Source organism: Mobula hypostoma, chromosome 30, assembly GCF_963921235.1.
Source record: "Mobula hypostoma chromosome 30, sMobHyp1.1, whole genome shotgun sequence".
Lineage (NCBI taxonomy): Eukaryota > Metazoa > Chordata > Chondrichthyes > Myliobatiformes > Myliobatidae > Mobula > Mobula hypostoma.
In genome coordinates, this window is record NC_086126.1 from 4,157,356 (window position 1) to 4,185,150 (window position 27,795).

Below are 27,795 nucleotides of genomic sequence, written 5' to 3' on the forward strand. Positions count from 1 at the left end.
GGGAATTGAGTATAAGAGCAAAGAGGTCCTTCTGCAGCTATACAGGGCCCTGGTGAGACCACACATGGAGTACTGTGTGCAGTTTTGGTCTCCAAATTTGAGGAAGGACATTCTTGCTATTGAGGGAGTGCAGCGTAGGTTCACAAGGTTAATTCCCAGGATGGTGGGACTGTCATATGTTGAAAGATTGGAGTGACTGGGCTTGTATACTCTGGAATTTAGAAGAATGAGAGGGGATCTTATTGAAACATATAAGATTATTAAGGGATTGGACACGCTGGTGGCGGGCAGCATGTTCCCGCTGATGGGTGAGTCCAGAACCAGAGGCCACAGTTTAAGAATAAGGGGTAGGCCATTTAGAACGGAGTTTAGGAAAAACTTTTTCACCCAGAGAGTGGTGGATGTATGGAATGCTCTGCCCCAGAAGGCTGTGGAGGCCAAGTCTCTGGGTGCTTTCAAGAAAGAGATGGATAGAGCTCTTAAAGATAGAGGAATCAAAGGTTATGGGGAGAAGGCAGGAACTGGATACTGATTGTGGATGATCAGCCAGGATCACAGTGAAGGGCCGAATGGCCTACTCCTGCACCTATTGTCTATTGTGAAGGCGGACATACATTGAACTTCTCCGTCCGCCCGTCAGGCAGCTTTTGGCAGTTGGACCCTGAGATCATCCTGGGCGTGATTGCCGTTCCGGAGCCGTGAGGTCTGGGTGTCGACGGACTGGCGATCTGCTGACAGCCGCAGACGCTAGCCAGTTCTGAAAATGAGAGGGCTCTTTGTGTCCAGGCGAGCGCAAATTGCGCACGGCCTCCCGCGTCCGAGAATGAGTCCCTTGTTTAGGACATACACACACACACTGCTTTCTTATTTGACCTTTCAGCAGAAGAGTTGCTGTTGTTCGTTGCTGAATGCCCGGGTTTCTGGCCGGTGTGTGCGTGCGTGGGAGGGCGAGATTTTGAGCGCAGCGGCGATCGCTGCCCCTTCAGCCCTTGTGCGGGTCTGTGTGGATTCCCGCAGCCCCGCCACGGCAAGTCTCGTCACCCTCTCGGGGGTGGGGGGTGGGGTGATTGCCGCTCTGAAGGGAGGTGGGGGAGGGAGAGTAAGAGTTCAGTGGATAGTCCCGCCCCTGAACCCCTGTCTGGGTGGTGTCTGTGTCCATGTGTGTTGTGAGTGTGTCTGTGTGTGACTCTCTGTGTGTGGCCAGCGTGAGCATGTCTCTATGTGGCTGTGTACGTGAATCTGAGTTTGGATTTATTTAAATCTTGCATCCGTCCCGCAACGCGAGGGAGTAGATATCTTTGTGTAATGACTCCGCCGCAATGTACAGACATGTGAATTTATAAGTCTAATGGCTTGTAGAAAGAAGCTGTCCCGGAGCCTGTTGGTCCTGGCTTTAATGCCGCAGTACTGTTTGCCAGACGGAAGCAGCTGAGATGGTTTCTGGTTGGGGTGACTGGTGTCCCCGATGATCTTCCAGGCCTTCTTTCTGCACCTGATACAGTATATGGACGCCTGTGAGTGTGTATACGTTTGTGTGTGCGCGTGTGGTATGAGTATGCACGCTCCCCACTAGGACCCTCTGGGTGCCATAGAAAGCTACAGCGCAGAAACAGGCCCTTCGGCCCATCTAGTCCGTGCCAAAACGACTTAAACTGCCTACTCCCATCGAACTGCACTGGGACCACACCCATCCACGTACCCATCCAAACTTCTCTTAAACCTTCACATCGAGCTCACATCCACCACTTGTGCTGGCCCCTCGTTCCACCCTCTCACCACCCTCTGAGTGAAGAAGTTTCCCCTCGTGTTCCCCTTAAACTTTTCAACTTTCACCTTTAACCCATGACCTCTGGTTGTAGTCCCACCCAACCTCACTGGCAAAAGCCTGCTTGCATTAACCCCATCTATACCCCTCATAATTTTGTGTACCTCTATCAAAGCTCCTCTCAATCTTCTACGTTCCAAGGAATAAAGTACTCAATATATTGATTTATGAAGACCAAAGTGGCTAAAGCTTTTTTTAAACTACCCTGTCTACCTGTGATGCCACTTTCAATGAATTATGGACTTGTATTCCCAGATCCCTTTGTTCTACCACACACCTCTGTGCCCTTCCGGTCGCTGGGCAAGACCTACTGAACTGCCGCATCTTACACTTATCTGCTTTAAGTTCCATCTGCCATTTTTCAGCCCATTTTTACAGTTGGTCCAGATCCCTCTGCAAGCCATGATAGCCTTCCTCACTGTCCACTACACCCCCAATCTTGGTGTCGTCTGAAAATTTACTGATCTGGTTAAATACACCATCATCCAGATCATTGATACAGATGACAAATGACAACGGACCCAGCACCAGTCCCTGTGGCACACCACTAGTCACAGGCCTCCACTCAGAGAGACAACCCTCTCCTACCACTCCCTGGCTTCTCCCACAAAGCCAATGTCTAATCCAATTTACTACCTCACCCTGAATGCCGAGCGACCAAACCTTCTTGACCAGCCTCTCATGTTGGATCTTGTCAAATGCCTCACTGTAGACAACATCCTCTATCCTCTGCCTTGTCTTCATCAACTTTCCTGGTAACTTCCACAAAAATCTACAGGATTGGTTAGACGTGACCTATCACACACAAAGCCATGACGACTATCCTTAATCAGTCCCTGTCTATCCAAATACTTACATATCCAGTCCCTGAGAACACCTTCCGATAACTTTCCCACAACTGATGTCGCTCACCATCCTATAATTTCCTGGTTTATGTTTAGGGACTTTTTTTTAAACACTGGAACAACACTGGCTACCCTCCAATCCTCTGGTACCTTTCCCGTCACTCAGGATGTTTTAAATACCTCTGCCTGGGCCCCAGCAATTTCCGCACCAGCCTCCCACAGGGTCCAAAGGAACATCTTGTCAGGCCCTGGGGATTTACATGCCTCGAGACAGCAAGCACCTCCTCTTCTGTAATTGGTATAGAGCAGACAGCTGCTTTGTCTGGTCGCCTCGCTATAGGAAGGATGTGGAAGCATTGGAAAGGGTACAGAGGAGATTTACCAGGATGCTGCCTGGTTTAGAGAATATGCATTATGATCAGAGATTAAGGGAGCTAGGGCTTTACTCTTTGGAGAGAAGGAGGATGAGAGGAGACATGATAGAAGTGTACAAGATAATAAGAGGAATAGATAGAATGGATAGCCAGCGCCTCTTCCCCAGGGCACCACTGCTCAATACAAGAGGACATGGCTTTAAGGTGAGGGGTGGGAAGTTCAAGGGTGATATTAGGGGAAGGTGTTTTACTCAGAGAGTGGTTGGTGCATGGAATGCACTGCCTGAGTCACTTCTGGAGGCAGATACACTAGTGAAGTTTAAGAGACTACTAGACAGGTATATGGAGGAATTTAAGGTGGGGGCTTATATGGGAGGCCGGGTTTGAAGTTGGGCACAACATTGTGGGCCGAAGGGCCTGTACTGTGCTGTACTATTCTATGTTCTATGTCTTACTCTCTACCCATCTCCTGAGTAAATATAAATGAAAAAAAAGTCAATTTTAGATCTCCCCCATCTCTTTTGGCTCCACACATGGATTACATTCTGGTCTTCCAGAGGACCAATTTTGTCCCTTGCAATCTTTTTGCTCTTAACACATCTGTAGAATCCCTTAGGATTCTGCTTCACCTTGTTGGCCAGGGCAACCCCGTGCCTCTTTGAGCCCTCCTGATTCCTTTCCTAAGTGTTCTCTTGCATTTACAAGTATGTGGAGAGAAAGAGGATAAGATGTGAGAGAATAGGACCGATCAGGTGTGACAGTGGAGAAGTGTGTATGGAACTGGAGCAGGTAGCAGAGGTACTAGTTGAATACTTTGCTTCAGTATTCACTACGGAAAAGGATCTTGGCAATTGTAGGGATGACTTATAGCGGACTGAAAAGATTGAGCATATAGACAGTAAGAAAGAGGATGTGCTGGAGCTTTTGGAAGCATCAAGTTGGATAAGTCACTGGGACCAGATGGGATGTGCCCCAGGCTACTGTGGGAGGTGAAGGAGGAGATTGCTGAGCCTCTGGTGATGATCTTTGCATCATCAACGAGGACGGGAGAGGTTCCGGAGGATTGGAGGGTTGTGGATGTTGTTCCCTTATTCAAGAAAGGAAGTAGAGATAGCCCAGGAAATTATAGACCTTACTTCAGTGGTTGGTATGTTGATGGAAAAGATCCTGAGAGGCAGGATTTATGAACATTTGGAGAGGCATAATATGATTAGGAATAGTCAGCATGGCTTTGTCAAAGGCAGGTCATGCCTTACGAGCCTGATTGAATTTTTTGAGGATGTGACCAAACACATTGATGAAGGTAGAGCAGTAGATGTAGTGTATATGGATTTCAGCAAGGCATTTGATAAGATACCCCATGCAAGGCTTATTGAGAAAGTAAGGAGGCATGGGATCCAAGGGGACATTGCTTTGTGGATCCAGAACTGGCTTGCTCATAGAAGGCAAAGAGTGGTTGTAGACGGGTCATATTCTGCATGGAGGTTGGTGACCAGAGGTGTGCCTCAGGGATCTGTTCTGGGACCCCTACTCTTTGTGATTTTTATAATTGACCTGGATGAGGAAGTGGAGGGATGGGTTAGCAAATTTTCAGATGACACAAAGGTTGGGGTTGTTGTGGATAGTGTAGAGGGCTGTCAGAGGTTACAGCGGGACATCGATAGGATGCAAAACTGGGCTGAGAAGTGGCAGATGGAGTTCAACCCAGATAAGTGTGAGGTGGTTCATTTTGGTAGGTCAAATATGAATGCAGAATATCTTATTAATGGTAAGACTCTCGGCAGTGTGGAGGATCAGAGGGATCTTGGGTTCCAAGTCCATAGGATGCTCAAAGCTTTTGTGCAGGTTGACTCTGTGGTTAAGAAGGCGTACAGTGCATTGGCCTTCATCAACCTTGGGATTGAGTTCAGGAGCCAAGAGGTAATGTTACAGCTATATAGGACCCTAGTCAGACCCCACTTGGTGTACTGTGCTCAGTTCTGGTCGCCTCACTACAGGAAAGATGTGGAAGCCATAGAAAGGGTGCAGAGGAGATTTACAAGGACGTTGCCTGGATTGGGGAGCATGCCTTGTGAGAATAGGTTGAGTGAACTTGGCCTTTTCTCCTTGGAGCGACAGAGGATGAGAGGTGTTCTGATAGAGGTGTATAAGATGATGAGAGGCATTGATCGTGTGGATAGTCAGAGGCTTTTCCCCAGGGCTGAGATGGCTAGCATGAGAGGGCATAGTTTTAAGGTGCTTGGAAGTGGGTACAGAGGAGATGTCAGGAGGAAGTTTTTTCTGCAGAGAGTGGTGAGTGTGTGGAATGGGCTGCCAGCGACGGTGGTGGAGACGGATACAATAGGGTCTTTTAAGAGACTCCTGGACAGGTACATGGAGCTTAGAAAAGTAGAGGGCTATGGGTAACCCTTGGTAATTTCTCAGGTAAGGACATGTTCGGCACAGCTTTGTGGGCCGAAGGACCCGTATTGTGCTGCAGGTTTTCTATGTTTCTATTTCTTATACCCCATAAGCACCTCGTTTGTTCCTGCCTGCCCATACCTGCTACACACTTTTTCTCAACCAGGGCCTCAATATCTCTTGAAAACCAAGGTTCCCTAAACCTGTTATGTTTTCCTTTTATTCTGACAGGCACATACAAGCTTAGTACTCTCAAAACTTCCACTTTTACAGCCTGTCCCAATCCGCACTTGCCAGATCCTTTCTGATACCATCAAACTTGGCCTTTCTCCAATTTAGAATCTCAACCCGTGGGCCAGACCTGTCTATTTCCATATTTACTTTGAAACTAAAGGCATTGTAATCACTAGATGCAAAATGTTCCCTTTACACAAACTTCAGTCACCTGCCCTGTCTCATTCCCTCACAGCAGATCCAGAATCACACAATCTCTCTGATGAAGGGAGCACCTTTGTCAGACTCTATCCCATCTCGCCCTTTTACAGTATGGGATTCCCAGTCAATACGTGGAAAGTTAAAAATCACCTACTACAACAACCTGACGTTTCTTTCAGCAGTCTGCGATCTCTGTACAAATTTGTTCCCTTAAATCCCGAGACTGTTGTGTGGTCCATGATACAGCCCCATTAGTGTGGTCATACCTTTCTTATTCCTCAGTTCCACCCATAAAACCTCACTGGACGAGTTCTCCTGTCTGTCTTATCTGAGCACTGATGTGACATTTTCACTGACGGGTAACGCCGCCCCTCCCCCCCCCCCTTTAATCCCTCCTGCTCTGTCGTGTCTAAAACATCGGAACTCCGGAATATTGAGCTGCCAGTCCTGCCCCTCCTGCAGCCAAGTCTCACTAATGGCTACTATATCATAATTCCAGGTGTTGATCCAGGCCCTGAGCTCATCTGCTTCTCCTACGATGCTTCTTGCATTGAAATAGACGCAGCTCAGGACACTGGTCGTACCATGCTCGACCTTTAGATTCCTGGCTTTGCTTGAGGTTTTACCAGCCAGAGTGCTCCAGTTTCCTCCACACTTCCCAGCGAGTGCTGGGTGAGCATCCGCTGTAAATAGCCCTCCCTAGTGCGTGGCTGAGAGGCTGATGGGATTGTGAGGAGTCAGCGGAGACACTGTAACCACAAGAGGTTCTGCAGATGCTGGAAATCCAGAGCAACACACACACACACACTCACTCAGACACACACACACACACACACACACACACACTCACTCTCAGACACACACACACACTCACTCATTCTCAGACACACACACACACACTCACTGACACACACACACACACTCACTCACTCTCAGACACACACATACACTCACTCAGACACACACACACACACACACTCACTCTCAGACACACACACACACACTCACTCACTCAGACACACACACACACTCACTCTCACACACACACACACACTCACTCACTCTCACACACACACTCACTCACTCTCAGACACACACACACACACACACACACACACACACGAACACTCTCAGACACACACACACACACACACACACACAAAACGCTGGGGGAACTCAGCAGGTCAGGTAGTGTCCATGGAAGGGAATAAACAGTCAATGTTTCGGGCCAAGACCCTTCATCAGGACTGAGAAGGAAGGGGGAAGGAGCCAGAATAAGAAGATTGGGGATGAGGGCAAGGGGGACAAGCTGAGAGGTGATAGTGTGGAACAAGCTGACAGCGCAAGTGGTGCATGAGAGCTTGATTTCAAGGTTTAAGAATAGTTTGTGTCGATACATGGATGATAGGGGTATGGAGGGGTGTGGTCCCAGTGCAGGTCGATGGGAGTAGGCAGTTTAAATGGTTCGAATGGACTAGATGGGCTAAATGGCCTCCACAGCTGCCACAGATTCACCACTCTCTGTCTAAAGAAATTCTTCTTCATCTCTGTTCTTAAAGAATGCCCCTCTATTCTGAGGCTGTGTCCTCTGGTCCTAGACTCCCCCACTATAGGAAACATCCTCTCCACATCCACTCTATCTGTGTCCTCTGGTCCTAGACTCCCCCACTACAGGAAACATCCTCTCCGCATCCTCTCTATCTGTGTCCTCTGGTCCTAGACTCCCCCACTCACATTCTACATTCACGAGGCTGTGCTCAGGATGGGCTTGGGTTAACAGGGAGAGGCTGAGCAAGAGGAGGCTGTTTTCCCTGGAGTGTAGGAGACCGAGGCATGACACTCTGCAATTTTATATGAAGTCACGAGGGTGAACACAGAATGCCGTTGTGAGAATCGGGATTTCCAGCACAGAGCTGAAGGAGCTAGTGGCCTGCGTTGTGTCCGATGGACTGTTAGATTGTCTGCACGCTGCCCCCACGCTAACCCGTCTCTTTCTCCCTCTCTACAGTCGGAACAAGGAACCGCCCCAGAGCCCAGGTGAGGATTTGTCCTAACCGCTGCTTCCCCAGCTCCCCACCCGTGGACCCGCGATCCGGGCATGACTGGGCTGGAGGGGCCGAATGGCCTCTCCTCGAGCCTGGGCTTGGTGCGACGGGGAGGGCTGCCGGTCGACGGTGGTGGCTGGAGGAGGGGAGGAAAGGGTGTGGGTTGATGGGGGGGAGGGTGGGGCCAGTGTGAGTGGTGGTTAGGGGGGAGTCAATCTATAAAGCTGGAAGTGGGTTGGTGTGGGATGCAAAGGAGGGGTGGCGGAGATGGAGCTTCACCCTGCGGGAGGGGCGGAGAGGAGGGATCTTCGTGGTGCACGTGGACGATGAGGAGGGATCTTTGCGGTGCGTGAGGGGCGGTGAGGGGGGTACTCTGCACTGGGAAGGGGTGTAGAGGAGGGATATTCGTGCCGTGTGTGTGTGTGTGTGTGGGGGCAGTGAGCAGGGGGTCTTTACACTCTGGGACAAGCGGGGTGAAGGGATCTTTGCACTCTGGGCGAGGCCATGTGGAGTGGGTTCCCCATTACAGGAGGGAGCTGTACACTGCGGGAGGGGTGGTGAGGAGGGAGCTTCACAGTGTGGGGAGGGGTGGTGAGGAAGGAGTGCTGTGGGAGGGGTGAGAAGGGAGTTTCAGGCTGCGGGGAGGGTGTGAGGAGGGATTGTCGGGCTGGGGAGGGATTTTCGGGCTTGGGGAGGGTGTGGGGAGTGATTTTCAGGCTGGGGAGGGGGTGGGGAGGGATTTTCGGGCTTGGGGAGGGTGTGGGGAGTGATTTTCAGGCTGGGGGGGGGGTGGGGAGGGATTTTCGGGCTGGGAAGGAGTTTTCAGGCTGGGAAGGGATTTTTGCTTTGGGGAGGAATTTTCAGGCTGGGGAGGGATTTTTGAGCTTGGAGAGGGTGTGAGGAGGGATTTTTGGGCTGGGGAGGGATTTTCAGGCTGGGGAGGGTGTGGGGAGGGATTTTCAGGCTGGGGAGAGGGTGGAGAGGGATTTTCAGGCTGGGGGAGGGTGTGAGGAGGGAGCTTCGGACTGGGGAGGGATTTTTGGGCTTGGGAAAGGGGTGAGAAGGGATTTTCAGGCTTGGGGAGGGTGTGAGGAGGGATTTTCCGGCTGGGGAGGGATTTTCAGGCTGGGCAGGGTGTGAGGAGGGATTTTCAGGCTGGGGAGGAGGTGGGGAAGGATTTTTGGGCTTGGGGAGGGTGTGAGGAAGGATTTTCAGGCTGGGGAGGGATTTTCGGGCTGGGGAGGGGGTGAGGAGGGAGCTTCGGACTGGGGAGGGATTTTCAGGCTGGGGAGGGGTTGAGGAGGGATTTTCGGTCTGGGGAGGGATTTTCAGGCTGGGGAGGGATTTTCGGGCTGGGGAGGGTGTGAGGAGGGATTTTCAGGCTGGGGAGGGATTTTTGGGCTTGGGGAGGGTGTGAGGAAGGATTTTCAGGCTGGGGAGGGATTTTTGGGCTGGGCAGGGTGTGAGGAGGGAGCTTTGGGTGGGGAGGGATTTTCAGGCTGGGGAGGGGGTGAGGAGGGATTTTCAGGCTGGGGAGGGATTTTTGGGCTTGGAGAGGGTGTGATGAGGGATTTTCGGACTGGGGAGGGATTTTCAGGCTGGGGAGGAGGTGGGGAGGGATTTTTGGGCTTGGGGAGGGTGTGAGAAAGGATTTTCAGGTTGGACAGGGTGTGATGAGGGATCTTCAGGCTGGGGAGGGTATGGGGAGGGATTTTTGGTCTGGGGAAGGATTTTCGGTCTTGGGAGGGATTTTCAGGCTGGGGAGGGATTTAGGGTGTGGGGAGGGAGCTTCGGGTGGGGAGGGATTTTCAGGCTGGGGAGGGGGTGAGGAGGGATTTTCGGGCTGGGGAGGGATTTTCGGGCTGGGGAGGGTGTGAGGAGGGATTTTCAGTCTGGGGAGGGGGTGAGGAGGGAATTTCGGACAGGAGGGATTTTCAGGCTGGGGAGGGTGTGAGGAGGGATTTTCAGACTGGGGAGGGATTTTCAGGCTGGGGAGGGATTTTCGGGCTGGGGAGGGGGTGAGGAGGGATTTTCAGACTGGGGAGGGGGTGGGGAGGGATTTTCAGGCTGGGGAGGGATTTTCGGGCTGGGGGTGAGGAGGGATTTTCGGTCTGGGGAGGGGGTGAGGAGGGAATTTCGGACTGGGGAGGGATTTTCAGGCTGGGGAGGGTGTGAGGAGGGATTTTCAGACTGGGGAGGGGGTGAGGAGGGATTTTCAGACTGGGGAGGGATTTTCAGGCTGGGGAGGGATTTTCGGGCTGGGGAGGGGGTGAGGAGGGATTTTCAGACTGGGGAGGGAGTGAGAACTGAGGACTCAGCTGGGTGTTATTTCCTTGCAGTGACCACATCCCGCCGTGGATTCTACAATCAGGGTGAGGACCAGGCTGAGTGGGTAACATCTGACAGCAAAGGGTTAAAACCAGCCGAGATTCACTCTGACACGGTGGGGGGGGGGTGGGTAATGCAAGCAGGCAACCTTCCCTTCATCTGAGGCAGGGATCATGAGAGGGAGGGGTGTAGGGACCGGAGGGGTTACAGAGATGGGGAGGGGTGTAGGGGCCAGAGGGGGTTACAGAGACAGGGAGGGGTGTAGGGACCGGAGGGGGTTGCAGAGACATGGAGGGGTGTAGGGGCCAGAGGGGGTTACAGAGACAGGGAGGGGTGTAGGGGCCAGAGGTGTTACAGGGACAGGGAGGGGTGTAGGGGTGGGAGGGGGTTACAGAGCCGGGGAGGGGTGTAGGGGTGGGAGGGGGTTACAGAGCCGGGGAGGGGTGTAGGGGCTGGAGGGGGTTACAGAGACAGGGAGGGGTGTAGGGACCGGAGGGGGTTACAGAGACGGGGAGGGGTGTAGGGGCTGGAGGAGTTACAGAGACGGGGAGGGGTGTAGGGGCCGGAGGGGTTACAGAGACAGGGAGGGGTGTAGGGGCTGGTGGGGGTTACAGAGACAGGGAGGGGTGTAGGGGTGGGAGGGGGTTACAGAGACAGGGAGGGGTGTAGGGGTGGGAGGGGGTTACAGAGCCGGGGAGGGGTGTAGGGACTGGAGGAGTTACAGAGACGGGGAGGGGTGTAGGGGCTGGTGGGGGTTACAGAGACAGGGAGGGGTGTAGGGGCCGGTGGGGGTTACAGAGACAGGGAGGGGTGTAGGGGCCGGAGGGGGTTACAGAGACAGGGAGGGGTGTAGGGGCCGGAGGGGGTTACAGAGACAGGGAGGGGTGTAGGGGCCGGAGGGGGTTACAGAGACGGGGAGGGGTGTAGGGGCCAGAGGGGGTTACAGAGACAGGGAGGGGGGTAGGGGCCGGAGGGGGTTACAGAGACGGGGAGGGGTGTAGGGGCCAGAGGGGATTACAGAGACAGGGAGGGGTGTAGGGGCCGGAGGGGGTTACAGAGACAGGGAGGGTTGTAGGGATCGGAGGGGGTTACAGAGATGGGGAGGGGTGTAGGGGCCGGAGGGGTTACAGAGACGGGGAGGGGTGTAGGGGCTGGAGGAGTTACAGAGACGGGGAGGGGTGTGGGGGCTGGAGGGGTTACAGAGACAGGGAGGGGTGTAGGGGCTGGAGGGGTTACAGAGACGGGGAGGGGTGTGGGGGCTGGAGGGGTTACAGAGACGGGGAGGGGTGTAGGGGCCGGAGGGGTTACAGAGACGGGGAGGGGTGTAGGGGCCGGAGGGGTTACAGAGACGGGGAGGGGTGTGGGGGCTGGAGGGGTTACAGAGACGGGGAGGGGTGTGGGGGCTGGAGGGGTTACAGAGACGGGGAGGGGTGTGGGGGCTGGAGGGGTTACAGAGACGGGGAGGGGTGTGGGGGCTGGAGGGGTTACAGAGACGGGGAGGGGTGTGGGGGCTGGAGGGGTTACAGAGACGGGGAGGGGTGTGGGGGCTGGAGGGGTTACAGAGACGGGGAGGGGTGTGGGGGCCGGAGGGGTTACAGAGACGGGGAGGGGTGTAGGGGCCGGAGGGGTTACAGAGACGGGGAGGGGTGTAGGGGCTGGAGGGGTTACAGAGACGGGGAGGGGTGTGGGGGCTGGAGGGGTTACAGAGACGGGGAGGGGTGTGGGGGCTGGAGGGGTTACAGAGACGGGGAGGGGTGTAGGGGCTGGAGGGAGTTACAGAGACAGGGAGGGGTGTAGGGGCCGGAGGGGGTTACAGAGACAGGGAGGGTTGTAGGGATCGGAGGGGGTTACAGAGATGGGGAGGGGTGTAGGGGAGGGAAGGGGTGACAGAGACGGGGAGGGGTGTAGGGGCTGGAGGAGTTACAGAGACGGGGAGGGGTGTGGGGGCTGGAGGGGTTTTAGAGACAGGGAGGGGTGTAGGGGCCGGAGGGGGTTTTAGAGACAGGGAGGGGTGTAGGGGACAGAAGGGTTACAGAGACGGGGAGGGGTGTAGGGGCTGGTGGGGGTTACAGAGATGGGGAGGGGTGTAGGGGCCAGAGGGGGTTTTAGAGACAGGGAGGGGTGTAGGGGCCAGAGAGGGTTTTAGAGACAGGGAGGGGTGTAGGGGCCAGAGGGGGTTTTAGAGACAGGGAGGGGTGTAGGGGACAGAAGGGGTGACGGACAGGTGACCACGGGCAGACGCTCGATCCTTGCTTTGAGCCCGGTCCCCTCCTCTCGCCCCTGCAGAGGGCGTTTCCATCAAGGTGTTTCTGCGGGGACGGCCCATCACCATGTACGTCCCACTCCAGTTCCCCAACTACGACGAGCTGAGGATGGAACTACCAGCCGAGAAACTCAAACTGGACTGGGTGTATCCTTCCGAGCATCGTGGGGGTTGGGGGGCTAAGGTTTGTGAAGAGGTAATCATCAGGGCTGGAGGAGGTTACAGAGGACAGACTGTTAAAAGACGACAAGGGGTGGGGGCAGGGGACAGAGAAGGATGGTTCCCAGAAGTTAGGGAAGTCACAGTCTATGCCATCTTGGTTGAGACCGCTCAAACAGACTATGAGGCGTAGTTCCTCTAATCTGTGGCTCGTCCCAACTGGGCAGTGGAGGAAACCATGAGCAGATGTGTTCGTGTGGGAATGGGAAGTGGAATTAAAATGAGAAGTGACATGAAAGTTGGCAGCAGGATTAAAATCAGACCTCTTCTCTCTTCCACCAATCACCTCCCAGCTTCGCACATCATCCCCACCTCCCTACCTTCCCCCTCCTCTCATCTGGATCGACAAATCACCACCCAGGTTTGGAAAGCAGTGAAATCATCGGACGAAGTCAGCATGGATTTGTGAAAGGAAAATCATGTCTGATGAATCTCATAGAATTTTTTGAGGATGTAACTAGTAGAGTGGATAGGGGAGAACCAGTGGATGTGGTATATTTGGATCTTCAAAAGGCTTTTGACAAGGTCCCACACAGGAGATTGGTGTGCAAACTTAAAGCACACGGTATTGGGGGTAAGGTATTGATGTGGACAGAGAATTGGTTAGCAGACAGGAAGCAAAGAGTGGGAATAAACGGGACCTTTTCAGAATGGCAGGCAGTGACGAGTGGGGTACCGCAAGGCTCAGTGCTGGGACCCCAGTTGTTTACAATATATATTACTGACTTGGATGAGGGAATTAAATGCAGCATCTCCAAGTTTGCGGATGACACGAAGCTGGGCGGCAGTGTTAGCTGTGAGGAGGATGCTAAGAGGATGCAGGGTGACTTGGATAGGTTAGGTGAGTGGGCAAATTCATGGCAGATGCAATTTAATGTGGATAAATGTGAGGTTATCAACTTTGGTGGCAAGAACAGGAAAACAGATTATTATCTGAATGGTGGCCAATTAGGAAAAGGGGAGGTGCAATGAGACCTGGGTGTCATTATACACCAGTCATTGAAAGTGGGCATGCAGGTACAGCAGGCGGTGAAAAAGGTGAATGGTATGCTGGCATTTATAGCAAGAGGATTCGAGTACAGGAGCAGGGAGGTACTACTGCAGTTGTACAAGGCCTTGGTGAGACCACACCTGGAGTATTGTGTGCAGTTTTGGTCCCTAATCTGAGGAAAAACATTCTTGCCATAGAGGGAGTACAAAGAAGGTTCACCAGATTGATTCCTGGAATGGCAGGACTTTCATATGATGAAAGACTGGATGAACTAGGCTTGTACTCGTTGGAATTTAGAAGATTGAGGGGGATCTGATTGAAACGTATAAAATTCTAAAGGGATTGGACAGGCTAGATGCAGGAAGATTGTTCCCGATGTTGGGGAAGTCCAGAACAAAGGGTCACAGTTTGAGGATAAAGGGGAAGCCTTTTAGGACCGAGATGAGGAAAAACTTCTTCACACAGAGAGTGGTGAATCTGTGGAATTCTCTGCCACGGGAAACAGTTGAGGCCAGTTCATTGGCTATATTTAAGAGGGAGTTAGATATGGCCCTTGTGGCTACGAGGATCAGGGGGGGGTTATGGAGGGAAGGCTGGTACAGGGTTCTGAGTTGGATGATCAGCCATGATCATACTGAATGGCGGTGCAGGCTCGAAGGGCCGAATGGCCTACTGCACCTATTTTCTATGTTTCTAGATTCTTACATTATTCCCGGTTACTCTCCACCCCCCTCCCCTCACCAGGATCCACCAATCACCTCCCAGTTTCTCGTCATTCCTATTTCTCTCCCCCCTAGTCTGGATACGCTGTTTCTGCCTGACTGTCTTCTGCCGTCTGTTCACCTTAACCGGAGCGTAGTTACGGTTACCGCGGCCGAGATTCGCGGGACAACCTGCACCTCCTGCCGTCGGGCGAGGTGGTGTACTTCATCGCCTGCGTCGTGGTCCTCTACAGCATCGAAGATCAGACTCAGCGCCACTACCTCAAGCACACTGACTGCGTCCGCTGGTGAGGGCGGCCATTGGTGGCTCGGTCAGCCCAGCCAAGGGCACCAGCTGGGCACCACCGTCTTGGGCAGGGCGGGGTGAATCGTGCGCTTTAGAGCACAAACGATCGGGGTTCAATTGCCTCCACAGCCTCAGGGCTGAGGGGGGGGCATCTTGTCTGCCCCCGCTGCCAGTGGCCAGCTCCTTTGTGGACCCTGAGGGAGGGTTTGAGGGGTTGTTCGGTTGAAGTGGGTGTCCAGCTGCCCTGGAGATGTGCAGGGACAGGGTGCTGGGGTCTGCATGAGGGAGGGGCCTTGGAATGGTTTTCAGGATCGTTGAGGATGCGGGGAGACGGGTTCCCGGCCAGTGAGAGTGAATGGGAAGCGGGTATGTTGGGATTTGGCGGGGGTTCGGGCTGATTCTCAGTTTGGGGTTTGCCTGGGACAATCTCTCCACCCCTCACCCCCCCACACGCACTCACTTCCTCTCTCTGTCTCACCGCCCACCCCCTCTCAGCCTGGCTGTCCACCCGGACGGAGTGCGCATCGCTTCTGGTCAAGCCGCAGGAGTGGACAAGGACGGCAAGGTGCGGAACGCGAGCTGACCTCTGACCTTTCACCTCGGCGACGGCGTGGAAGGTCACCGGGGTGTGGGGGAGGAGGGTGAGGGATGGGAGAGAAGGGGGAGCAGGGGTTTGGGGAGGGGGCCCTTAGCAGTGCTGTGGCCGTTCATTTGTGCTCTGTCCCCCCACCTCATCTCCAGCCACTCCTGCCGTGTGTGCACATCTGGGACTCGGTCACCCTCCAAACACTACAGCACATCGGACTGGGCAGCTTCGAGCGAGGAGTTGGGTCCCTCGCCTTCTCCAAGGCCGTGAGTTCACTCCAACCTCCTCAACCCTCCACCCTCCAACACTGTCCTCTCCCCACCCCTCTCCCCTCCTCTCTCACTCTCTCTCTCCCCACCTTTGTCTCTGTCCTGACACACACTACCCTATTCAGCCTTGTCTCCCCACCCAACCCAACCAGCTGCCTTCTCTTCCTCTCTCCAACTCATCCCCATTCATCGTCTCGCTCTGTCCCTCCATGTGTCTCCTTCTTTTCCGAGTCACTACTTTAAAGGCCTCTCTCCCTCTCTCCCTCCCTCCCTCCCTCTCTCTGTGAAGAACAGGGCTATCTATATCATCGTCTCTCCACTCTCCCCATCCACCCCTCCATCACCCACTACTCCCCTCTTCTTACCGTCCCCTCCCTCTCTTTCTCACCTTTCCCCTCCCTCCATCTCCCCTTCCCCCTCTGTCTGATCGTCTCCCTCCCTTTCCCCTCCCTCCATCTCCCCTTCCCCCTCTGTCTGATTGTCTCCCTCCCTTTCCCCTCCCTCCATCTCCCCTTCCCCCTCTCTCTGGTCGTCTCCCCTTCCTTTTCCTCTCCCTCCTTCTCCCCGCGCCCCCTCTCCCTCCGTCCCCCCTCACTCCCTCATGCCATCTCCCTCTCTCCGCCCGCCCTCTTGTTTCACGCCCCCTCCCGGCCTCCGTTCCAGGACAAAGGAGCCTTCCTGTGTGTCATCGACGACTCAAGCGAGCACCTGATGTCCGTGTGGGACTGTACCCGCGGAACGAGACAGGCCGAGACCAAGGTGAGAGCCTCTGGGATTGAGGAGCCGAGACGGGGGTGGAGGTGGGCTGGATTTACTCCCTCCTGAATCCTCGGCGGCCAAGTGCCCACAGGAGCCATTCTCATTGGGGGGGGGGTGCGTGTAGTGGCTCCACCCTGGCCTGTGCCCCTGGGGTGGCTGGAGAAGTCAAAGATGTGCCGGGTGCCACCGTAGCGGGCGGTTAGCGCGACGATGTTACAGATTGGAGTTCAATTCCGACATCCTCTCTGAGAAATTTGTACGTTCCTTCCCTCTGGCGCGTGGGTTTCCTCCGGGTGCTCCGGTTTCCTCCCGCAGTCCGCAGGCCTACCCATTAGAAGGTCCAGCCAGAGACTCATTCCACCGAGCTGCAGCACAGAGCGTCACAGGAAGTCATTCCTGCCTGTGGCCGTCAAACTTTACAACTCCTCCCTCGGAGGGTCGGACACCCTGAGCCAAAAGGCTGGTCCTGGACTTATTTCCATCTGGCATAATTTACATATTACTATTTAATTATTTATGGTGCAACTGTAACGAAAACCAATTTCTCCCGGGATCAATAAAGTATGACCATGACTATGAATTGGTCACGATGAGCTGTCCCGGGGTTAGGCTGCCCTGCAAAATCCTTGGGACCTGTTTTTATGTCTAAATAGATAGATAGATAGATGGAGAGAGAGAGAGAGATAGACAAATAGAAAGATGAATAGATAGACAGATGGATGAATAGACAGACAGAGAGATAGATAGGTAGAGAGAGACAGATAGATAGACAGATATATTGATAGATAGAGAGATAAAGAGACAGATAGACAAATAGCCAGATGAATAAATATATAGAGAGACAGATGGATAGAAAGATAGAGAGACAAATAAACAGATGGACAGACATAGATAAATAGATAGAGACAGGTGGATAGATAGCCAGATAGAGAAACAGATAGACAAATAGACAGATAGATAAATAGACAGAGAGATGGCTAGAGGGATAGTATACAGGCAGATAGATGGGATAGACAGATACTTAGATAGACAGATGGATAGATAGAAAATCAGTCAGTCCTTATAACCTCAGCTCTCCCTTGCAGACAGTGTCCTGGTGAGTCTCGTCTGCACTCTCCCCCTTGCTGCCCCACCCTCCCTATAGTGTGGAGACCAGAAGAGCACACTGTACTCCGACTGTGGTCAGACTGACATTTTGTACGCTGTACTCCGACTGTGGTCAGACTGACATTTTGTACGCTGTACTCCGACTGTGGTCAGACTGACATTTTGTACGCTGTACTCCGACTGTGGTCAGACTGACATTTTGTACGCTGTACTCCGACTGTGGTCAGACTGACATTTTGTACGCTGTACTCCGACTGTGGTCAGACTGACATTTTGTACGCTGTACTCCGACTGTGGTCAGACTGACATTTTGTACGCTGTACTCCGACTGTGGTCAGACTGACATTTTGTACGCTGTACTCCGACTGTGGTCAGACTGACATTTTGTACGCTGTACTCCGACTGTGGTCAGACTGACATTTTGTACGCTGTACTCCGACTGTGGTCAGACTGACATTTTGTACGCTGTACTCCGACTGTGGTCAGACTGACATTTTGTACGCTGTACTCCGACTGTGGTCAGACTGACATTTTGTACGCTGTACTCCGACTGTGGTCAGACTGACATTTTGTACGCTGTACTCCGACTGTGGTCAGACTGACATTTTGTACGCTGTACTCCGACTGTGGTCAGACTGACATTTTGTACGCTGTACTCCGACTGTGGTCAGACTGACATTTTGTACGCTGTACTCCGACTGTGGTCAGACTGACATTTTGTACGCTGTACTCCGACTGTGGTCAGACTGACATTTTGTACGCTGTACTCCGACTGTGGTCAGACTGACATTTTGTACGCTGTACTCCGACTGTGGTCAGACTGACATTTTGCACGCTGTACTCCGACTGTGGTCAGACTGACATTTTGCACGCTGTACTCCGACTGTGGTCAGACTGACATTTTGCACGCTGTACTCCGACTGTGGTCAGACTGACATTTTGTACGCTGTACTCCGACTGTGGTCAGACTGACATTTTGTACGCTGTACTCCGACTGTGGTCAGACTGACATTTTGTACGCTGTACTCCGACTGTGGTCAGACTGACATTTTGTACGCTGTACTCCGACTGTGGTCAGACTGACATTTTGCACGCTGTACTCCGACTGTGGTCAGACTGACATTTTGTACGCTGTACTCCGACTGTGGTCAGACTGACATTTTGTACGCTGTACTCCGACTGTGGTCAGACTGACATTTTGTACGCTGTACTCCGACTGTGGTCAGACTGACATTTTGTACGCTGTACTCCGACTGTGGTCAGACTGACATTTTGTACGCTGTACTCCGACTGTGGTCAGACTGACATTTTGTACGCTGTACTCCGACTGTGGTCAGACTGACATTTTGTACGCTGTACTCCGACTGTGGTCAGACTGACATTTTGTACGCTGTACTCCGACTGTGGTCAGACTGACATTTTGTACGCTGTACTCCGACTGTGGTCAGACTGACATTTTGTACGCTGTACTCCGACTGTGGTCAGACTGACATTTTGTACGCTGTACTCCGACTGTGGTCAGACTGACATTTTGTACGCTGTACTCCGACTGTGGTCAGACTGACATTTTGTACGCTGTACTCCGACTGTGGTCAGACTGACATTTTGCACGCTGTACTCCGACTGTGGTCAGACTGACATTTTGCACGCTGTACTCCGACTGTGGTCAGACTGACATTTTGCACGCTGTACTCCGACTGTGGTCAGACTGACATTTTGCACGCTGTACTCCGACTGTGGTCAGACTGACATTTTGTACGCTGTACTCCGACTGTGGTCAGACTGACATTTTGTACGCTGTACTCCGACTGTGGTCAGACTGACATTTTGTACGCTTACTCCGACTGTGGTCAGACGCTGTATTTTGTACGCTGTACTCCGACTGTGGTCAGACTGACATTTTGTACGCTGTACTCCGACTGTGGTCAGACTGACATTTTGTACGCTGTACTCCGACTGTGGTCAGACTGACATTTTGCACGCTGTACTCCGACTGTGGTCAGACTGACATTTTGTACGCTGTACTCCGACTGTGGTCAGACTGACATTTTGCACGCTGTACTCCGACTGTGGTCAGACTGACATTTTGCACGCTGTACTCCGACTGTGGTCAGACTGACATTTTGTACGCTGTACTCCGACTGTGGTCAGACTGACATTTTGACGCTGTACTCCGACTGTGGTCAGACTGACATTTTGACGCTGTACTCCGACTGTGGTCAGACTGACATTTTGTACGCTGTACTCCGACTGTGGTCAGACTGACATTTTGTACGCTGTACTCCGACTGTGGTCAGACTGACATTTTGTACGCTGTACTCCGACTGTGGTCAGACTGACATTTTGTACGCTGTACTCCGACTGTGGTCAGACTGACATTTTGTACGCTGTACTCCGACTGTGGTCAGACTGACATTTTGTACGCTGTACTCCGACTGTGGTCAGACTGACATTTTGCACGCTGTACTCCGACTGTGGTCAGACTGACATTTTGTACGCTGTACTCCGACTGTGGTCAGACTGACATTTTGCACGCTGTACTCCGACTGTGGTCAGACTGACATTTTGTACGCTGTACTCCGACTGTGGTCAGACTGACATTTTGTACGCTGTACTCCGACTGTGGTCAGACTGACATTTTGCACGCTGTACTCCGACTGTGGTCAGACTGACATTTTGTACGCTGTACTCCGACTGTGGTCAGACTGACATTTTGCACGCTGTACTCCGACTGTGGTCAGACTGACATTTTGCACGCTGTACTCCGACTGTGGTCAGACTGACATTTTGTACGCTGTACTCCGACTGTGGTCAGACTGACATTTTGCACGCTGTACTCCGACTGTGGTCAGACTGACATTTTGACGCTGTACTCCGACTGTGGTCAGACTGACATTTTGCACGCTGTACTCCGACTGTGGTCAGACTGACATTTTGCACGCTGTACTCCGACTGTGGTCAGACTGACATTTTGTACGCTGTACTCCGACTGTGGTCAGACTGACATTTTGTACGCTGTACTCCGACTGTGGTCAGACTGACATTTTGTACGCTGTACTCCGACTGTGGTCAGACTGACATTTTGTACGCTGTACTCCGACTGTGGTCAGACTGACATTTTGTACGCTGTACTCCGACTGTGGTCAGACTGACATTTTGTACGCTGTACTCCGACTGTGGTCAGACTGACATTTTGTACGCTGTACTCCGACTGTGGTCAGACTGACATTTTGTACGCTGTACTCCGACTGTGGTCAGACTGACATTTTGTACGCTGTACTCCGACTGTGGTCAGACTGACATTTTGTACGCTGTACTCCGACTGTGGTCAGACTGACATTTTGCACGCTGTACTCCGACTGTGGTCAGACTGACATTTTGCACGCTGTACTCCGACTGTGGTCAGACTGACATTTTGCACGCTGTACTCCGACTGTGGTCAGACTGACATTTTGCACGCTGTACTCCGACTGTGGTCAGACTGACATTTTGTACGCTGTACTCCGACTGTGGTCAGACTGACATTTTGTACGCTGTACTCCGACTGTGGTCAGACTGACATTTTGTACGCTGTACTCCGACTGTGGTCAGACTGACATTTTGTACGCTGTACTCCGACTGTGGTCAGACTGACATTTTGTACGCTGTACTCCGACTGTGGTCAGACTGACATTTTGTACGCTGTACTCCGACTGTGGTCAGACTGACATTTTGTACGCTGTACTCCGACTGTGGTCAGACTGACATTTTGTACGCTGTACTCCGACTGTGGTCAGACTGACATTTTGTACGCTGTACTCCGACTGTGGTCAGACTGACATTTTGTACGCTGTACTCCGACTGTGGTCAGACTGACATTTTGTACGCTGTACTCCGACTGTGGTCAGACTGACATTTTGTACGCTGTACTCCGACTGTGGTCAGACTGACATTTTGTACGCTGTACTCCGACTGTGGTCAGACTGACATTTTGTACGCTGTACTCCGACTGTGGTCAGACTGACATTTTGTACGCTGTACTCCGACTGTGGTCAGACTGACATTTTGTACGCTGTACTCCGACTGTGGTCAGACTGACATTTTGTACGCTGTACTCCGACTGTGGTCAGACTGACATTTTGTACGCTGTACTCCGACTGTGGTCAGACTGACATTTTGTACGCTGTACTCCGACTGTGGTCAGACTGACATTTTGTACGCTGTACTCCGACTGTGGTCAGACTGACATTTTGTACGCTGTACTCCGACTGTGGTCAGACTGACATTTTGTACGCTGTACTCCGACTGTGGTCAGACTGACATTTTGTACGCTGTACTCCGACTGTGGTCAGACTGACATTTTGTACGCTGTACTCCGACTGTGGTCAGACTGACATTTTGTACGCTGTACTCCGACTGTGGTCAGACTGACATTTTGTACGCTGTACTCCGACTGTGGTCAGACTGACATTTTGTACGCTGTACTCCGACTGTGGTCAGACTGACATTTTGACGCTGTACTCCGACTGTGGTCAGACTGTACGCTGTACTCCGACTGTGGTCAGACTGACATTTTGTACGCTGTACTCCGACTGTGGTCAGACTGACATTTTGTACGCTGTACTCCGACTGTGGTCAGACTGACATTTTGTACGCTGTACTCCGACTGTGGTCAGACTGACATTTTGTACGCTGTACTCCGACTGTGGTCAGACTGACATTTTGTACGCTGTACTCCGACTGTGGTCAGACTGACATTTTGTACGCTGTACTCCGACTGTGGTCAGACTGACATTTTGTACGCTGTACTCCGACTGTGGTCAGACTGACATTTTGTACGCTGTACTCCGACTGTGGTCAGACTGACGCTGTACTCCGACTGTGGTCAGACTGACATTTTACGCTGTACTCCGACTGTGGTCAGACTGACATTTTGACGCTGTACTCCGACTGTGGTCAGACTGACATTTTGACGCTGTACTCCGACTGTGGTCAGACTGACATTTTGCACGCTGTACTCCGACTGTGGTCAGACACTTTGCTGTACTCCACGCTGTACTCCGACTGTGGTCAGACTGACATTTTGCACGCTGTACTCCGACTGTGGTCAGACTGACATTTTGCACGCTGTACTCCGACTGTGGTCAGACTGACATTTTGCACGCTGTACTCCGACTGTGGTCAGACTGACATTTTGCACGCTGTACTCCGACTGTGGTCAGACTGACATTTTGCACGCTGTACTCCGACTGTGCACGCTGTACTCCGACTGTGGTCAGACTGACATTTTGCACGCTGTACTCCGACTGTGGTCAGACTGACATTTTGCACGCTGTACTCCGACTGTGGTCAGACTGACATTTTGCACGCTGTACTCCGACTGTGGTCAGACTGACATTTTGCACGTACTCCGACTGTGGTCAGACTGACATTTTGCACGCTGTACTCCGACTGTGGTCAGACTGACATTTTGCACGCTGTACTCCGACTGTGGTCAGACTGACACGCTGTACTCCGACTGTGGTCAGACTGACATTTTGTACGCTGTACTCCGACTGTGGTCAGACTGACATTTTGTACGCTGTACTCCGACTGTGGTCAGACTGACATTTTGTACGCTGTACTCCGACTGTGGTCAGACTGACATTTTGTACGCTGTACTCCGACTGTGGTCAGACTGACATTTTGTACGCTGTACTCCGACTGTGGTCAGACTGACATTTTGTACGCTGTACTCCGACTGTGGTCAGACTGACATTTTGTACGCTGTACTCCGACTGTGGTCAGACTGACATTTTGTACGCTGTACTCCGACTGTGGTCAGACTGACATTTTGTACGCTGTACTCCGACTGTGGTCAGACTGACATTTTGACGCTGTACTCCGACTGTGGTCAGACTGACATTTTGTACGCTGTACTCCGACTGTGGTCAGACTGACATTTTGTACGCTGTACTCCGACTGTGGTCAGACTGACATTTTGTACGCTGTACTCCGACTGTGGTCAGACTGACATTTTGTACGCTGTACTCCGACTGTGGTCAGACTGACATTTTGTACTCCGACGCTGTACTCCGACTGTGGTCAGACTGACATTTTGTACGCTGTACTCCGACTGTGGTCAGACTGACATTTTGTACGCTGTACTCCGACTGTGGTCAGACTGACATTTTGTACGCTGTACTCCGACTGTGGTCAGACTGACATTTTGTACGCTGTACTCCGACTGTGGTCAGACTGACATTTTGTACGCTGTACTCCGACTGTGGTCAGACTGACATTTTGTACGCTGTACTCCGACTGTGGTCAGACTGACATTTTGTACGCTGTACTCCGACTGTGGTCAGACTGACATTTTGTACGCTGTACTCCGACTGTGGTCAGACTGACATTTTGTACGCTGTACTCCGACTGTGGTCAGACTGACATTTTGTACGCTGTACTCCGACTGTGGTCAGACTGACATTTTGTACGCTGTACTCCGACTGTGGTCAGACTGACATTTTGTACGCTGTACTCCGACTGTGGTCAGACTGACATTTTGTACGCTGTACTCCGACTGTGGTCAGACTGACATTTTGACGCTGTACTCCGACTGTGGTCAGACTGACATTTTGCACGCTGTACTCCGACTGTGGTCAGACTGACATTTTGCACGCTGTACTCCGACTGTGGTCAGACTGACATTTTGCACGCTGACTCCGACTGTGGTCAGACTGACATTTTGCACGCTGTACTCCGACTGTGGTCAGACTGACATTTTGCACGCTGTACTCCGACTGTGGTCAGACTGACATTTTGCACGCTGTACTCCGACTGTGGTCACGTGATCTCCGACTGTGGTCAGACTGACATTTTGCACGCTGTACTCCGACTGTGGTCAGACTGACATTTTGCACGCTGTACTCCGACTGTGGTCAGACTGACATTTTGCACGCTGTACTCCGACTGTGGTCAGACTGACATTTTGCACGCTGTACTCCGACTGTGGTCAGACTGACATTTTGCACGCTGTACTCCGACTGTGGTCAGACTGACATTTTGCACGCTGTACTCCGACTGTGGTCAGACTGACATTTTGCACGCTGTACTCCGACTGTGGTCAGACTGACATGTTTGCACGCTGTACTCCGACTGTGGGTCAGACTGACATTTTGTACGCTGTACTCCGACTGTGGTCAGACTGACATTTTGACGCACGCTGTACTCCGACTGTGGTCAGACTGACATTTTGCACGCTGACTCCGACTGTGGTCAGACTGACATTTTGCACGCTGTACTCCGACTGTGGTCAGACTGACATTTTGCACGCTGTACTCCGACTGTGGTCAGACTGACATTTTGCACGCTGTACTCCGACTGTGGTCAGACTGACATTTTGCACGCTGTACTCCGACTGTGGTCAGACTGACATTTTGCACGCTGTACTCCGACTGTGGTCAGACTGACATTTTGCACGCTGTACTCCGACTGTGGTCAGACTGACATTTTGCACGCTGTACTCCGACTGTGGTACTCAGACGCTGTACTCCGACTGTGGTCAGACTGACATTTTGACGCTGTACTCCGACTGTGGTCAGACTGACATTTTGACGCTGTACTCCGACTGTGGTCAGACTGACATTTTGACGCTGTACTCCGACTGTGGTCAGACTACATTTTCCGACTGTGGTCAGACTGACATTTTGACGCTGTACTCCGACTGTGGTCAGACTGACATTTTGTACGCTGTACTCCGACTGTTCAGACTGTACGCTGTACTCCGACTGTGGTCAGACTGACATTTTGCACGCTGTACTCCGACTGTGGTCAGACTGACATTTTGACGCTGTACTCCGACTGTGGTCAGACTGACATTTTGTACGCTGTACTCCGACTGTGGTCAGACTGACATTTTGTACGCTGTACTCCGACTGTGGTCAGACTGACATTTTGTACGCTGTACTCCGACTGTGGTCAGACTGACATTTTGTACACTGTACTCCGACTGTGGTCAGACTGACATTTTGTACACTGTACTCTGAATGTGTTCAGATGACATTTTGTACACTGTACTCTGAATGTGTTCAGATGACATTTTGTACCTGTACTGATGTGGTCAGTACTGTCTCAGTACTTTTATATTTGTGTACTGTAGCACTTTGTTTATTCCCAGTTATTTTTTTTAATAACACTATTCTTCGCATTTCTGTCGATGCTAAATGCATTTCATTGGCTTTGTATCTGTACTCGGCAAATGACAATAAAGTGAATCTAATCTAATGACATTTTGTACCATACTCTGAATGTAGTCAGACTGACATTTTCTACACTGTTCTCCAACTGTTGTCAGACATTTTGTACACCATACTCCCCTTTCTCCCATGGTCCACTCCCTCCCCTATCAGATTCCTTCTTCTCCCGTTACCTCTTCCACCAACCACCTCGCAGCCTCTTACTTCATCACCCACCTTCCCCTCTCCTGGTCTCACCCGTCACCTGCCAGCCCGTGCTCTTTCCCCCTCTCGACCGCCTTCTGCCCCCTTCCTTTCCAGTCCTGAAGAGGGCTCTCGGTCCGAAACGTTGACCGTCGATTCCCCTCCATAGGTGTTGCCTGACCTGCTGAGTTCCTCCAGCGTTTTGTGTGTGCGTGTCTCGGGAACCGAGCAAAGTCTCAGGGGATGGGGTCCGAAGGAGGCCCTTTGGCCCATTGTTCTCCATTCTGACCGGCCGGTGTCCATCTGTACCACCACGAGGGGACAAGGCTCGTTTCCGGAGGGGGAGGACGGAGGGGGAGGACGGAGGGGGGAGGGAAGCATGTCGCCCAGTCGGGGGATTCACGGGAGGGCTAGCAGGGTTGGATGGGCCGATTGGGAGCGTGCGGACACTGACCATGTCCTCCCCCCGTCTGGCCCGCAGGCCACCAACGAGGCGGTGCTGCAGGTGGAGTTCAATCCGACAGATTCCTCCTGCATCGTGTCCTGCGGCAAGTCGCACGTCTACTTCTGGACCTGGAGCGGGTCCAGCCTCACCAAGAAGCAGGGGATCTTCGGGGTGAGTGGGGTGGGGCTGGGCGGGGAGGGGGGTGGGGGCGAGCGGCGCTCCAGCAGCGGGACGCTATCAGGATCAGATACGCTCCCCGCGACGACTTGACGACGCGGTTAAGCGGGTCCCAAGGAGGTGCTGCTGGTGGGGAGCGTCCTTGGTGGTGGGCGCCGCCTTTCGAGGACGTCCTCATTGGCGGCAGAGCTGGCTCAGCCCGCCGCCCTCCGCGACTGTGGTCAGACTGACATTTTGTACGCTGTACTCCGACTGTGGTCAGACTGACATTTTGTACGCGGAAACCCGCCGGTGTCGTCGTTGCCATGCTGATTCCCCTCAAGCTCCGAGTGAAGCCGGGCCAAGCCGCCTCCGTGGCTGCATCAAGATGTTGGCCCCAGGTTAGACCCCTCTGAGGCGCCGACTCGCAGTCACGACCAGGGTTTCATGTCACTGACAAGCGGTGAAATTTGTCGTCACGCAATTCATAACAAAGAGAAAATGAGAATTACAGTGTTGTTGCCAAGTTTGCAGACGGTACAAAGATTGGTGGAGGGGCAGGTAGTGTTGAGGAAACAGGTAGGATGTAGAGGGACTTGGACAGATTAGGAGAATGGGCAAGAAAGTGACAAATGAAATACAATGTTGGAAGATGCATGGTCATGCATTTTGGTAGTAGAAATAAACGTACAGATTATTTTCTAACTGGGGAGAAAATCCAATAATCTGAGATGCGAAGGGACTTGGGAGTCCTTGTGCAGAACACCCTGAAGGTTAACTTGCAGGTTGAGTCAGTGGTGAGGAAGGCAAACGCCATGTTAGCATTCATTTCAAGAGGTCTAGAATACAAGAGCAAAGATGTGATGCTGAGGCTTTATAAGGCACTGGTGAGGCCTCACCTTGGGTATTGTGAACAGTTTTGGGCCCCTCATCTTAGAAAAGATGTGCTGGCATTGGAGGGGGTCCAGAGGAGGTTCACTAGGATGATTCCAGGGATGAAAGGGTTATCATACGAGGAACGTTTGATGGCTCTGGGTCTGTACTCACTGGAATTCAGAAGGATGAGGGGGCATCTCATTGAAACCTTTCGAATGTTGAAAGGCCAAGACAGAGTAGATGTGTAAAGGTTGTTTCCCATGGTGGGGGAGTCTAGGACAAGAGGGCACAACCTCAGGATAGAGGGGTGTCCATTTAAAACGGAGATGTGGAGAAATTTCTTTAGCCAGAGGGGGGAGAATTTGGGGAATTTGTTGCCACGTGCAGCTGTGGAGGCCACTGGGTGTATTTAAGACAGAGATTGATAGGTTCTTGATTGGACGTGGCATCAAAGGTTACAGGGAGAAG

The 27,795-nt window shown here is 52.4% G+C and overlaps 1 protein-coding gene across 4 annotated transcripts in view; it reads left to right on the top strand.

Moving 5' to 3' along the window:
- The window catches only part of eml3 (EMAP like 3), an 82,763-nt gene that overhangs the window by 23,997 nt on the left and 30,971 nt on the right, over positions 1-27,795 (top strand). For all 4 annotated transcript variants that reach the window (XM_063036487.1, XM_063036486.1, XM_063036490.1 and 1 more), the window contains 8 exons: positions 7,888-7,916; positions 10,264-10,296; positions 12,539-12,662; positions 14,585-14,734; positions 15,229-15,298; positions 15,475-15,585; positions 16,252-16,347; positions 26,332-26,466. In XM_063036487.1, coding sequence (XP_062892557.1) covers positions 7,888-7,916; positions 10,264-10,296; positions 12,539-12,662; positions 14,585-14,734; positions 15,229-15,298; positions 15,475-15,585; positions 16,252-16,347; positions 26,332-26,466 — 748 coding nt within the window. The remainder of the gene's footprint in view (positions 1-7,887; positions 7,917-10,263; positions 10,297-12,538; positions 12,663-14,584; positions 14,735-15,228; positions 15,299-15,474; positions 15,586-16,251; positions 16,348-26,331; positions 26,467-27,795) is intronic.